This window comes from Neoarius graeffei, chromosome 21 (assembly GCF_027579695.1).
Source record: "Neoarius graeffei isolate fNeoGra1 chromosome 21, fNeoGra1.pri, whole genome shotgun sequence".
Taxonomy (NCBI): Eukaryota; Metazoa; Chordata; class Actinopteri; order Siluriformes; family Ariidae; genus Neoarius; species Neoarius graeffei.
The window spans coordinates 47,318,870-47,333,577 of NC_083589.1; the positions used below are offsets into that span (position 1 = coordinate 47,318,870).

Genomic DNA, 14,708 nt, shown 5'->3' on the forward strand with positions numbered 1-14,708 from the left:
TCTAGGCTACAATATCTTTTCAGAAATTAGACTGTGCACTTTTCTTTGCTACAAAACTGCGTATTTAAAAAAAAAAAAAAATTATGCTACATCAAATATGTCACCGTCCTTAAATAAATCCTTGTGAATTAGATCGATGAGAGATGATCACATGAAAACGAGTGCATTAATATAAACGTGTGATTTGAATTATAGCTGGAACTAATGTCAGTGCTGTTGTTGTAGAAACTTAATCAACACCTCCTGACCAGTCGGATTTGCGAATTCAACAGTACTGTGGTGTAAAAGATATTAATCTGTCTCTTGAAGTGTGACAAATCACACTGCACCCCAATTTATCCTGTCTTAATGGCTGAAGTTGGAGGCTTTTTCCATTGCTCAGGAGAAACTAGAGCAGAACTAAATTCCTGCCTCTTTTTTTGGCCATGAAATGCACAGAGGCTACCGAATGTTCTCCTCTTTATCTCGCTCATCATTCCCGGTCCTTTATTGTGCATCTGTTGACATAGCTGAGCTCTTTCCTGCCAGAGGCGAGCACATTAAGGAAAGGTAGTTTTCAGATCTAGACAAGTTTGCAGTCACTGAGCTTCTTGTGGCGCTGTTTAGCAATGATTTCTAAAATAGATCTCTCGGAGCTCAGAGGAAGCTTTCCAGGGCTGACACTGTGACAAAATATTGCCACACTGTCTGCATGTCAGTGAGCCAGGCCTCCACATGGTCTAGCTTGTTTTTACAGCGAGGCTCTGGATACTTCTGTACAGGCTTAAGGGGCTTCGAAGACATGAAGTCAGTAGTAATTGATGGCCTGAGCCCCGGGTTTAATAATAGCCTTTAATAGGCAAATAAGGTGGGATGATACAAAGCTATCAAGATGAACCATTTCACATGAGCCATTTAGTCCCTCCGAACACTCCTCACCTCCCTAAATGCTGCTCTCTCAATTGATGTTGCTCCGGATTTAAGGGCTGCCTCACCTGAAACGCAGACTCTGGTGATTATCACCAGCTCATCGCTATAAATTAAAGCTGCAGTCGTTGTATTGCATAGCTCCTTCTCCATTTCAAGGGCAGTATGTGTATTCTCTCACTGCTCTAAAGTCTTCTCAGTGCATCAGGGCCAGAAAGAAGCTGTGCCACTTTGTTGGCTAAATTATAGGCACTTGTGAGTAATTCACTATAAGCTCACTGATGCCAGTAAGTCATGCAATTTTCCTCACATACAGTGGTGCTTGAAAGTTTGTGAACCCTTTAGAATTTTCTATATTTCTGCATAAATATGACCTAAAACATCATCAGATTTTCACATGAGTCCAAAAAGTAGATAAAGAGAACCCAGTTAAACAAATGAGACAAAAAATATTATACTTGGTCATTTACTTATTGAGGAAAATGATCCAATATGACATATCTGTGAGTGGCAAAAGTATGTGAACCTTTGCTTTCAGTATCTGGTGTGACCCCCTTGTGCAGCAATAACTGCAACTAAATATTTCCGGTAACTGTTGATCAGTCCTGCACACCGGCTTGGAGGAATTTTAGCCCATTCCTCCGTACAGAACGGCTTCAACTCTGGGATGTTGGTGGGTTTTCTCGCATGAACTGCTTGCTTCAGGTCCTTCCACAACATTTTGATTGGATTAAGGTCAGGACTTTGACTTGGCCATTCCAAAACATTAACTTTATTCTTCTTTAACCATTCTTTAGTAGAACAATTTGTGTGCTTAGTGTCGTCTTGCTGCATGACCCACCTTCTCTTGAGATTCAGTTCATGGACAGATGTCCTGACATTTTCCTGTAGAATTCACTGGTATAATTCAGAATTCATTGTTCCATCAAAGATGGCAAGCTGTCCTGGCCCAGATGCAGCTAAACAGGCCCAAACCATGATACTACCACCACCATGTTTCACAGATGGGATAAGGTTCTTATGCTGGAATGCAGTGTTTTCCATTCTCCAAACATAACGCTTCTCATTTAAACCAAAATGTTCTATTTTGGTCTCATCCGTCCACAAAACATTTTTCCAATAGCCTTCTGGCTTGTCCACGTGGTCTTTAGCAAACTGTAGATGAGCAGCAATGCTCTTTTTGGAGAGCAGTGGCTTTCTCCTTGCAACCCTGCCATGCACACCATTGTTGTTCAGTGTTCTCCTGATGGTGGACTCATGAACATTAACATTAGCCAATGTGAGAGAGGCCTTCAGTTGCTTAGAAGTTACCCCGGGGTCCTTTGTGACCTCGCCGACTATTACACACCTTGCTCTTGGAGTGATCTTTGTTGGTCAAGCACTCCTGGGGAGGGTAACAATGGTCTTGAATTTCCTCCATCTGTACACAATCTGTCTGACTGTGGATTGGTGGAGTCCAAACTCTTTAGAGATGGTTTTGTAACCTTTTCCAGCCTGATGAGCATCAACAACACTTTTTCTGAGGTCCTCAGAAATCTCCTTCGTTCATGCCATGATACACTTCCACAAACATGTGTTGTGAAGATCAGACTTTGACAGATCCCTGTTCTTTAAATAAAACGGGGTGCCCACTCACACCTGATTGTGATCCTATTGATTGAAAACACCTGACTCTAATTTCACCTTCAAATTAACTGCTAATCCTAGAGGTTCACATACTTTTGCCACTCACAGAGATGTAATATTGGATCATTTTCCTCAATAAAGAAATGACCAAGTATAATATTTTTGTCTCATTTGTTTACCTGTGTTCTCTTTATCTACTTTTAGAACTTGTGTGAAAATCTGATGGTTTTAGGTCATAGTTATGCAGAAATATAGAAAATTCTAAAGGGTTCACAAACTTTCAAGCACCATTGTACTGTAGTCACCATCCAGATTCCATTTGCTTTTTTTTTTTAATGTTCCTCAAAATGCAAATGTGTGTGCCTTGTCTGCTTTTTTTTTTTTAAACTTGAACATGTATTCAGGTGCTGCACTTAACACCTTTTATTTAATGAAATTTCACTGATTAAACCTATTCGCCAACATTTCAAAGCAATTTACTGTAACGGCACTGATTTTATTTATTAACACATGGATTAAGGTGAAGCCGCTTATTGCAAAATGCACTTTGGACCATTAGGGCTCATTGGCTGGAATTTTAATGTTTTGGCAGCTTGGTGGCTGTCGCATAAAATAGATAAAATAAAGACCTGCGTTCTGTCTTCATGGTCGGCACGGTGGTGTAGTGGTTAGCACTGTCGCCTCACAGCAAGAAGGTTCTGGGTTCGAGCCCAGTGGCTGACGGGGCCTTTCTGTGTGGAGTTTGCATGTTCTCCCCGCGTCTGTGCAGGTTTCCCACACAGTCCAAAGACATGCAGGTTAGGCTAATTGGCGGCTCTTAATTGACCGTAGGTGTGAATGGTTGGTTGTCTCGATGTGTCAGCCCTGCGATGATCTGGCAACTTGTCCAGGGTGTACCCTGCCTCTCGGCCCTAGTAAGCTGGGATAGGCTCTAGCTTGCCCGCGACCCTGCACAGGATATGCGGTTACGGATAATGGATGGATGGATTCTGTCTTGATGTGCTTAGAGGAAGCAGCTGTTTCAAACAATGTTGCACACATGTATGATCTGTTCACTACACACCACATGCCCTGACCAAACTGAGTACAATGTTTGTTTGTGCATTAAATGCTTCAAAATTAGCACTTAGTCACATAAAAAGGGACCGAAATTCAAGACTGGCTTCAAATTTTAAAATGTGTTTCATTATTTTTTTATTGATGATTTTATGAGTTTTATGAAATTATGTTTCATTATCAGAGCCCATATGCCTTGCAATTAGTGTGGTCTGTAATTAAAAAAAATACATCAAGTTCGTTAATATTGAGTTACAGCTGGTTGAGCATTGAACTGATAAAATCAGCTCCGTAATGCTTAATGCTGTCTTGTATTAAAATGTCCTGTTGCATAGCTTCCATTTAATGTCTTTCTCGCTCTCTCCCTCAGCCCTGGGCTCATCTTTTTCACCCACCTCCATGAGTGCCTACAGCCTGAGCTCCCTCAACATGAGCACACTGCCTCGCAACATGTATCCCACAAGCCCCCGGAGCACATTGATGAGGCGTAAACTGAAGAAGAAGGACTACAAGAGCTCATGTAGGTTTCTCGCTCTCCTCTAAGCCGTTCCTGAACTCGGTTCTAACGCTGTCTGTGTTTCGTTAAGAGTCTGTAATTGGACCGACCCAAATCGCAAAATCCTGAAGTAGCAGCTGATGTAGTGACGTGCACTCGGGTGATTTTGAGCTCCAGCTTGATGAATGTTCAAAATAACTTTCACTATGTGTTAGGCAGTAGGTCCTGAGTTCAGAAATGCCCTCGTCATCCGTTTCAAGACTTTTTCAATTTCTCAGAACGGCTGAGGTAAACATAAATAGCTGTTTCCTATTGATTTCATCTAGCCATCCTCTAATATAATAGGATCACTCGGCTGGCTTTTTTCAGGCTTATTGCTTTTCTGATGGGCTGAGAACTGTATTAGACACTAATGTGACTCAAATGCGAGTTCATGCATAATTAGGAACAGAAAGGAACGATGTCTGAATATTTGTAGTTAGATTGGTTTCTCATTGCAAGCAAAAGTTTCTCCATTTCAGGATTGATTTACTGAAATGTGGTTGTATACCTCATAGAAAAAGACATTTGTAGTGTGAAGTAATGTATTATTTTTGTTTAATTGATTTTGTTAGTAGTACTGAAGTAGAAGGTAAAGCAAAGCTGCTTGGAAAAAGTGTAGTTAATGTCTTTTCACTCCTGAAACTCTCCTTGGTGTTCACATATAACCATGGAGGAAAGTGGAACCCTTTGATAACAGGCTGCTACACACAATTATACATTCATTTTCAGATGCAGCTGTTTCTTGTGCACTGTATCTCATTCAAGGCACCAATGTCTCTCACGTGAATTTGGTCCCATTTCCATTAGGGTTGGATTTTGTATTGTGCCAGCATTAATATCTCCGAATGACACACAAAAACATCACAGTAATAATCTATCTCACAAAAGACATGGTACCATTAAGTGCTCTGAAGTGCCAAAGGAGATTATTTTTGAGTTGGAAAAGAGGTATGATGTACTGTCACGTACTGGTTTATCTCAGGTTGCCACTGGACTGGTGCTAATACAAGAGATTTCTGACCATCCTACTCAAAAAAGCCCTACATAATCTCCACTATACATTTAATTACTTAATACCTGATAAATAATTAACACTTATTGGGTGCAAAATTCATGCAAATATGATCTCATGTGTTGAACATGTTAACACAATACACATTATATCGGAATCATTTAAAAAAAAAACAAATGTATACATGCGCACACACATAAAGCTGAGATGTGTGTGTGTGTGTGTAAATAAAAGATATGCGGTTAGGTTAACATGGGGTAGCCTTGGGCTGAGGTGCCCTTGACCGAGGCACCTCACCCCCAACTGCCCCTGGGCGCTGTAGCATGGCTGCCCATTGCTCTGGGTATGTGTGTGTGCTCATTGCTCACGTGTGTGTGTGTGCATGTGTATGTTCACTGCCCCAGACCAGATAAGTTAAATGCAAAGAGGAATTTCACAAGCGTTTGTGTGATGAATAAAGTTCTTCTTCTCTCTCTCTCTCTCTCACTCACACACACACACACACATATGTAAAAAGAAATAAAATTTAAAATGCGATATATAGATTATCCTAAAATAATTGTTTCAAGAAAATAATGAACAATAATATTATAAATCATAAGCTAACAGCATGGTGGTGTAAGTGGTTAGTACGGTCGCCTCACAGCAAAAAGGTTCTGAGTCGAGCCCAGCGGCCAGCAGGGGCCTTTCTGTGTGGAGTTTGCATGTTCTTTCCACGTCTGCATGGGTTTCCTCTGGGTGCTCCGGTTTCCCCCACAGTCCAAAGACATGCAGGTTAGGTTAATATGGGACGGCCTTGGGCTGAGGTGCCCTTGGACGAGGCACCTCACCCCCAACTGCCCCTGGGCGCTGTAGCATGGCTGCCCACTGCTCTGGGTATGTGTGTGTGCATGTGTGTGTTCACTGCTTCAGATGGGTTAAATGCAGAGATGAATTTCACAAGCGTGTGATAAATAAACTTCTTCTTCTAACCTAAATTAATGTGTTTTCAAAGCAGATTTAAAATTATCTAAACTAATATTAGCTCTAAACTGGCTGGGTAATGGGTACTCCAGACTTCCAGCTGAAATGGGCAGAAGATTATACCAGCAAAAATGTTCCCAAAGGGATGACTATGGAGAATGTCCAAATTCTGAATAACTGTTAACTGATGAGAGCTGTCTGATTAAACAAGATAGGGTTAATGTATTTGTTCATTAAAGGTTCTTAGTAGAGGAAGTGCTTGGGTGAGATTTATAGATTTATGGACGATTATTAATGGAGTAATATTGTAAACTAGCATGTTAAACTACTGATATTTAGCTTCTTTGAGAGAGAGAGAGAGAGAGAGAGAGAGAGAGAGACTACATTTAGTATTATGCTCTTGGCTCTAATCCCTTATTGTGGAGCAAGAGGAGGGAAATGACACCTCTGGCGAGCCCATAATTAGATTCTGTAAGATATTTCAGATTGTTCAGTGAGGCAGCCTGCCTGGCACAGCTCGCCCCCTCTGTAGCAGATAATTTCCCCAACCACACAGTCACATCTCGGATAGCTCGTTCTTATCACTAGACTTAACAATAAACAGGAAGCTGGACTGGAGGAAAATGGCAACACTAATCGCTAGTCCCGTGCTGTCAAGAGGCTGCTCCTCATTTGTTTGTTTGTTTTCCCTCCTTTTCCTTCTTTGGATCTCTGAATGCAGCCTCACTGGATGGTTAGATGGCGGTCAAGATGTCAGTGGGCTGTAGGAGGAGCGTGAGATTCACAACAGAAGAGTGGGATAGGCCTTTCATTAGACTCTGTTTTTGTTTCATTTACTCCTTTGTAAGGGCCCGGTCCCACAGCATTGATAACTATAACTATACCTATGCCTGAATTTAGTTCCAGTCTGGAACAGTCACCCCACGACTATAATCCCGACTATAATATCACTTGGTCCTGCCACTCAGGGAAATAAATGCATGCAACGTAGGAATAGTCCAAGTAGTAGCACGTTATTCTGGGTCATACTGTACAACTTGGACTTCAAAACAGCCCATACACACACTCCAGTGGTTGATAAAATACGGACACGTCACGGATTACGGAAATATAATAAAAAAAGGATACAAAATACAGATGCATCACGGATGCTAATTTACAGATTGTATATTATGAATTGGTACTAAACTCTAAAAAAAAAAAAAATATATATATATATATATATATATATATATATATATATACACAAATTTAATGTTTGGACTGTTGAAGTTCATAATTAAAATATACACTACCGTTCAAAAGTTTGGGGTCACCCAGAAAATTTTGTGTTTTCCATGAAAAGTCACACTTTTATTTACCACCATAAGTTGTAAAATGAATAGAAAATATAGTCAAGACATTTTTCTGGCCATTTTGAGCATTTAATCGACCCCACAAATGTGATGCTCCAGAAACTCAGGCCCTGTCCACACGGCAACGGATTCAGGTGACTCCGATACAATTGCTTATCGTTTAGGCCTGGCGTCCACACGGCACCGGCATTTTGGGTGCCCAAAACGCAGTCTTTTTGAGAACGGGTTCCAGAGTGGAAAGATCTGGCAACGTTGCCATTGTGAAGTCGTCTGGATGAGTAGAACGGATTTCTTTACGATGACGTCACAACCACATGACTGTGAGTGCTTCACGCCGGGTAGAAGTGTAACGAACTCGATGCGAGTTGTCAACAAATCCTATAACTTGGTTCATGAAACGCGCTTACAAAATATTTTCACTGTGAATATTTATTGTGTAATGGTGCAAAGTGAGAGAGAGAGAGAGAGAGAGAGACTCTGCCCTTAGGGCAGAGTCAATCCCGCCAGCAAAAATAGGGAAAAAAAGGAGCGATCTCACCTCTTCAGATGATGGTTTAAGTCCTACAATACATTCCTCAAAAAGGGCGTAGAAGAGCAAATTAATCCATCAACGTGTATCATTCAATTTATTCCGGACCATTAAAGACGCCGCCTTCCGCGTAGAATCATACGTCATCCTCGTCGCCATATTGGATAGGTCAAAGCGGAGAATAAAGATTCATGTGCTGCGTTTAACTGTACCAACAGGTTTACCGTCCAAACGAGATCATATGGGATTACCTTTCACAGGTGAGAAACAACAAATTAATCCATCAACGTGTAGTATTCAATTTATTCCAGACCATTAAAGACGCCGCCTTCCGCGTAGAATCATACGTCATCCTCGCCGCCATATTGGATAGGTCAAAGCGGAGAATAAAGATTCATGTGCTGCGTTTAACTGTACCAACAGGTTTACCGTCCAAACGAGATCACATGGGATTACCTTTCACAGGTGAGAAACAACAAATTAATCCATCAACGTGTATCATTCAATTTATTCCGGACCATTAAAGACGCCGCCTTCCGCGTAGAATCATACGTCATCCTCGCCACCATATTGGAGAGGTCAAAGCGGAGAATAAAGATTAGCTGCGTTTAACTGTGCCAACAGGTTTGCCATCCAAACGAGACCACATGGGATTACCTTTCACAGGTGAGACTGGAAAAATACTTTTCATTGTATTTGGTCATTATAATGTAATTTTACAAACAGATTTTTCTGACTTTGTGGCTAATATGAAGTCTCGCGCATAATAGTTTATGCGCATGCGTCCTTACTTCTTCTATTGTTCTGGTGTCTCCGAAGGGACCGTCTTACAGCGCCCCTAGAGGTGTGGCATGTGTATTGCATCGTTTTCAGCAAGCGTTGCGTTGCCATATGGACCTGATATTTTACTGATTGTTGCCCATTTGGACGCGATATATTTTTAAATAACATCTCGTTGCCGTGTGGACAGGGCCTCAATCTGCTCAAAGGAAGGTCAGTTTTATAGCTTCTCTAAAGAGCTAAACTGTTTTCAGCTGTGCTAACATGATTGTACAAGGGTTTTCTAATCATCCATTAGCCTTCTGAGGCAATGAGCAAACACATTGTACCATTAGAACACTGGAGTGTGAGTTGCTGGAAATGGGCCTCTATACACCTATGGAGATATTGCACCAAAAACCAGACATTTGCAGCTAGAATCGTCATTTACCACATTAGCAATGTATAGAGTGGATTTCTGATTAGTTTAAAGTGATCTTCATTGAAAAGAACAGTGCTTTTCTTTCAAAAATAAGGACATTTCAAAGTGACCCCAAACTTTTGAACGGTAGTGTATAACATGCATTTATATGTTTACTTTATTAATTTACTATTGACATTTCATGGAAAATCACATATCTGTGAATAAAAGATCTGTGCTTTGTATTATATTTTTTTATTTTCTGTGAATCCGTATTCCGTGACTTCATAATGCAACAAGGATGTACAAAGACACCCAGGAAAAATAGCACGTGCTCAGACGACATCACATGTAAACAATTACCTGATTGGTCAGATGTTTTATCGGATCAGGTCCAGGCCTGGAAAAATGGCTTCAGAAGCAATCTCAGCGATACGGTTAAACCCAGGCCTGGGATATAGGTATCGTTATCGGTCTGGTGTGACTACCATCTACATAAACTGCAGGGGACCGATTTATTTATAGTTATTGCTATAGTTGTAGTTAGAGTTATTGGTATTGTAGGACCTGGCCTTAAATGAGCAGGTTGTTGTGATGCTGTTTATGGAAATTGTCAACAGTAATGAATCCACATTACAATATTTTAGGTTTCTGGTTAATTTTTTCTGGATACACCATTTATAATGTGGAATCCATAAATAATTACTTGACAGTTTTGTTGTTCTGGCTCATTAGTTCAGGATCTGTTGATGCCATAACACACAGCTAATCAAAATACAACAAAGCAGTTATTTCTCCAATTAGATCATGTTCCCAGAAATTGGAGGATTCTTCTGAAATCTTATGAAAGTTCTTGTAATCAGGGAACTTGAGAGCAGAATTCTGCAGTGTTTGTGCATATAGTGACTTGCATAAATATTTACCCCTTTGCAGCATTAAAAATTAATTAATTGTCGCTCAAGACTATTTTTATTTCCCAGCATTGGCTTTTTATCCACAGAGACAGTTTATTTAAATTCCAGGTTGTAACATTACAAAATGTTGAAAAGTCCAAGGGGAATACTTATGCAAAGCAGTGGTGGAAAATTGCTTTTTATAAGACAAGTCAGGTTGAATCCATGTTGAAATCGACTGAAATATCTGCTTCCTTTGTTAATCTCTTTTTTATAAGGTTAACCTACTGTACCTTTTTTTTTTTCTGCCGTTAACCTCTTCTCATCACGTGACGGCTACCAAACGAGCGGGTAAAGGCTAGTGGGTAACGTACAATACCGGTCAAAGGTTTGGACACACTTGGGCCAAGTTTACATTAGACCGTATCTGTCTCGTTTTCTTCGCGGATGCACTGTCCGTTTACATTAAAACGCCTGGAAACACCGGGAAACGGGAATCCGCCAGCGTCCACGTATTCAATCCAGATCGTGTCTGGTCCGCTGCCGTGTAAACATTGAGAATACGCGGATACGCTGTGCTGAGCTCTAGCTGGCGTCGTCATTGGACGACGTCACTGTGACATCCACCTTCCTGATTCGCTGGCGTTGGTCATGTGACGCGACTGCTGAAAAACGGCGCGGACTTCCGCCTTGTATCACCTTTCATTAAAGAGTATAAAAGTATGAAAATACTGCAAATACTGATGCAAATACTGCCCATTGTGTAGTTATGATGGTCTTTAGGCTTGCCATCCTTCCACTTGCAAGTGGTAAGTGACTTGCGCACAGCGGCTCAGTCCCGAATCACTGCTCGTGCACTACACTCGCGCGCTCTGTGAGCTGCGCAGGGCCGGAGTGCGCACCCTCCAGAGGGCACTCGCTGTTCAGGGCGGAGTGATTTGGAGCGCAGCCGCTGAGGAGGAAGCGATGAGCCGCACTGACACATTTCAACTTACGTGCCGAATTAGTCATGTGATTAACGTATCCGTGTATTGGCGTTGCTGTGTGCACGCGAATCGTGTATTGGCGTTGCTGTGTGCACGCTAATCGTTTTTAAAAACATTAATCTGATGATCCGCTGATACGGTCTAATGTAAACCCCACCTTGCTTATTCATAGTAATGAGTGTGTCCAGACTGTTGACTGGTACTGTATGTCACGCTAAAGTGGAGCCAAGTTTACCAGAGAACTATTTCCTGCTATGAAGACAGTAGAATTATAGATAAATAATCAAAAACAACAGCAGCAAAAACGCAAGTCTCTTCTCTTACACTTGAATTGTATCCAGTCCTGGCTGGCACACCATCGCCAGTTAATCCACTTAATTATTTGCAGTAAGTAGAAAAGTGAGCATGCCTAATGATTGAATAATATAATCTGCTTCGGAAGGCGTTCTGCTTTTCCTCCAGTGGACTGTTGAGATCTGATTGTATTCACAGGCTCATTCATGGTTTTCCAAATTAAAACTATAACACAGAGATGCGCTAGTCATTCTATAATCTATCTCACCAGGTCAGATAGTCCTGCCAGGATTACTGCTCACAATTACTGTATAAGCTGTTAATAATAGCTATTAATAATGTATGCAGAAGTGGAGGGAGAAAGAAAGACAGGGCCAGAGGAAAAGAAGAGTGATTGAGAGGTCAGGGAGAGAACGCAGAACAGCTCGTTCATCATTTTTAAGCTGGGCATGATTGACATTGCCTATAACAGAGTTGTAGAGGTACTTTTATCGAATGGTTCTCTCGAGACTCTGTTGTCTCGAGCTCACAGGGAGCAAATAAAGTGTGCTGACACTTTGTTTTCAGCATGTCCACACACCCTTCCAGACTAGAGAAAGACATTCTGCAAAGTCACCCATCACATGGTCCTGACACTGATGCTGGCCAGTCATGATGCAATAAGAGTCAATAAAAGAAGTCACACTTCTCTGCTGACAGATCACACTTACATACACAGAGCCAGTAGAGATGGAAGAGGATACACTGTCCTTTCCCAAAGCTTTTTAGACAAATAAGTGCACACACACCTGCTGTGCCCATAGAGCGGGCATATTAGTGTCCAATTTTGCACAAAGGGTGTTAGCATTGCGCCTCATTGAACCTGATTTAACTAATCACCTCATTAACAAGACCTTCATGGGCTGAATTTGGTATATTATTCGAGTGAAAATGTGACCCTCCAGACAGCTGTTGACCTTCAAGATCCAGGTTTTACACTCTGGCTTAAGAACAGCCTCATGAAATTCAGTCTCCTGGCTCTTGAGGTGGTCATGTGCAATCATGAGCTTTGTCCTCTCTGTGTTTCTATGATCCTGCTTAATCACAAAAATCTTCTCTTCCTTTTTATCTCTCTGCGCCAGCTTCACGTAACATCTATGCCGAATGTAGCATGACCAAGGTAGCAGTGAATCTGCTCTCTGGGAGCCATTAGCACAAAGTAATTGTTTTGTATCTTGAGGTCTTTTCAGTGCAGATTCCAGAATGTGCTTTTTGAAGGGACTCCCTAAAGTGAATGACGCATGAAATGGAATGACGAATGACAGCTAGTGATTTGAACAATAAATGGTCCCTTGTCATTCAGATTCTTATAAATGGAATAACGATTGAAATGTAGGTGGAATGACATGCTAAAGCTCATGAAATGGAATGACATTGTTTCTAAGTGGAATGACATACTTTTAGGTTATGTTATCAGTGATATCACCTTTTACAAATGTAATGACAGCGTTTCCAGGTGGAATGACATACTTTAAGCTAATGTTATCAGTGATATCCCCTTTTACAAATGGAATGACAGTGTTTTTAGGTGGAATGACATACTTTGAGGCAATGTTATCAGTGAGATCACCTATAACCTAACCCTAACCCTAGAAACAATGTCATTCCATTTGTTAATTTGATATCACTGATAACATTGCCTCAAAGTATGTCATTCCACCTAGAAACCTTATCATTCCATTTGTAAAAGGTGATATCACTGACAACATTAGCTCAAAGTAAGTCAATACATATACTGTAGAAACCCTGTCATTCCATTTGTAAAAGCTGATATCCCACCAAGCACCCACTTATCTTATCCTAGGGAGGTCTAAAACTAAAGATTTCAATCGTTATTCCATTTGTAAGAATCTGAATGACAAGGGACCATTTTTTGTTCAAATTTACTACCTGTCATTCGTCATTCCATTTCATGCGTCATTCACTTTAGGGAGTCCTTTTTTGAAGCATTAAGGTGATTTTTGCAAAGCCAAATCCAGTTAAATACAAGTGCGATTAAGGACCGTGTTGGCTCGAGTAGCCTAATATCCATGAACGAGACCTTGCTCTTGGTCATTTCTTTGGCTTCAAATGATGTGCCAGTATCATATGTCTTTATCCCAGGAAGTAAGACTTTCATGCTCATTATTTATTTGAGACAAAACTTATCTTCTAAATCCTCCAACACAGAGTCTCCAGTCTGCATCTGACTCGAGGCAGTGAAAAGTGTCAGTGCCAGAGAGGTAGAAGAAAAGCAGACTTGGCAGTGATTCACTGAAAATCTGTGGCTCATGACCACTCAGGAATACAAAATTGCACTCTGTTTTTCATCCAGTTTGAAGTGTGCTGCAAAAAGGACGCTATATTGGGAACGGTCCTCAGTCCCAAATGAATGGGCTCTGGAGAAAGCCTCGGAATACACAAACTGCTATAAGACCAATTTAAAATGATTATACTCATAAAAGAACGGATGTCATATGCTGATTGGATTGTTTTGGAGTGACTAGCAGTTTTACAAATCTTAAATCATTTTCCGAATTGGGAAAAAAAAAAATCACCCGCAGGGACCGAACCTCGTAGAATGATGCATTTTAAAACAATATCATGACTGGCATTGAAAATCCAGCCTGTGTGAGCTTGAGACATCAATCAAAGGGGCAAATGCGTGCCATTCTCATCAGAGCTATCCTGGATATATAACTTTTGAAGAGCACAACCAGCTCGGTGCAAGGCAATAGCTTGCTGATGGATTTCTGACCTCATCTGGTGGTCAGATCATCATGGTCAGGAGACACTGCTTTTGCTGAGAAAAACAATTCTTGATACTTACCGATGGCCATCTCGGCTCTCTGACACTTTTGATGGATTAGATGCAGATTTTATTGTTAGACTTTAGCTCTGAAGTCATTGTGTACATTCATATTTTATATATATATATATATATATATATATATATTATCTGTAGCTGCTTATCCTGTTCTACAGGGTCGCAGGCAAGCTGGAGCCTATCCCAGCTGACTGTGGGCGAGAGGCGGGGTACACCCTGGACAAGTCGCCAGGTTATCGCAGGGCCGACACATAGAGACAAACAACCATTCACATTCACACCTACAGTCAATTTAGAGCCACCAATTAACCTAACCTGTATGTCTTTGGACTGTGGGGGAAACCGGAGCACCCGGAGGAAACCCACGCGGACACGGGGAGAACATGCAAACTCCACACAGAAAGGCCCTCGCTGGCTGCTGGGCTCGAACCCAGAACCTTCTTGCAGTGAGGCGACAGTGCTAACCACTACACCACTGTGCCGCCCATATATATATATATATATATATATATATATATATCTCAT

The 14,708-nt window shown here is 41.2% G+C and overlaps 1 protein-coding gene across 4 annotated transcripts in view; it reads left to right on the forward strand.

Moving 5' to 3' along the window:
- The window catches only part of grip1 (glutamate receptor interacting protein 1), a 766,317-nt gene that overhangs the window by 669,748 nt on the left and 81,861 nt on the right, over nucleotides 1-14,708 (forward strand). For all 4 annotated transcript variants that reach the window (XM_060903259.1, XM_060903262.1, XM_060903263.1 and 1 more), the window contains exon 11: nucleotides 3,959-4,108. In XM_060903259.1, the coding sequence (XP_060759242.1) occupies nucleotides 3,959-4,108 (150 nt within the window). The remainder of the gene's footprint in view (nucleotides 1-3,958; nucleotides 4,109-14,708) is intronic.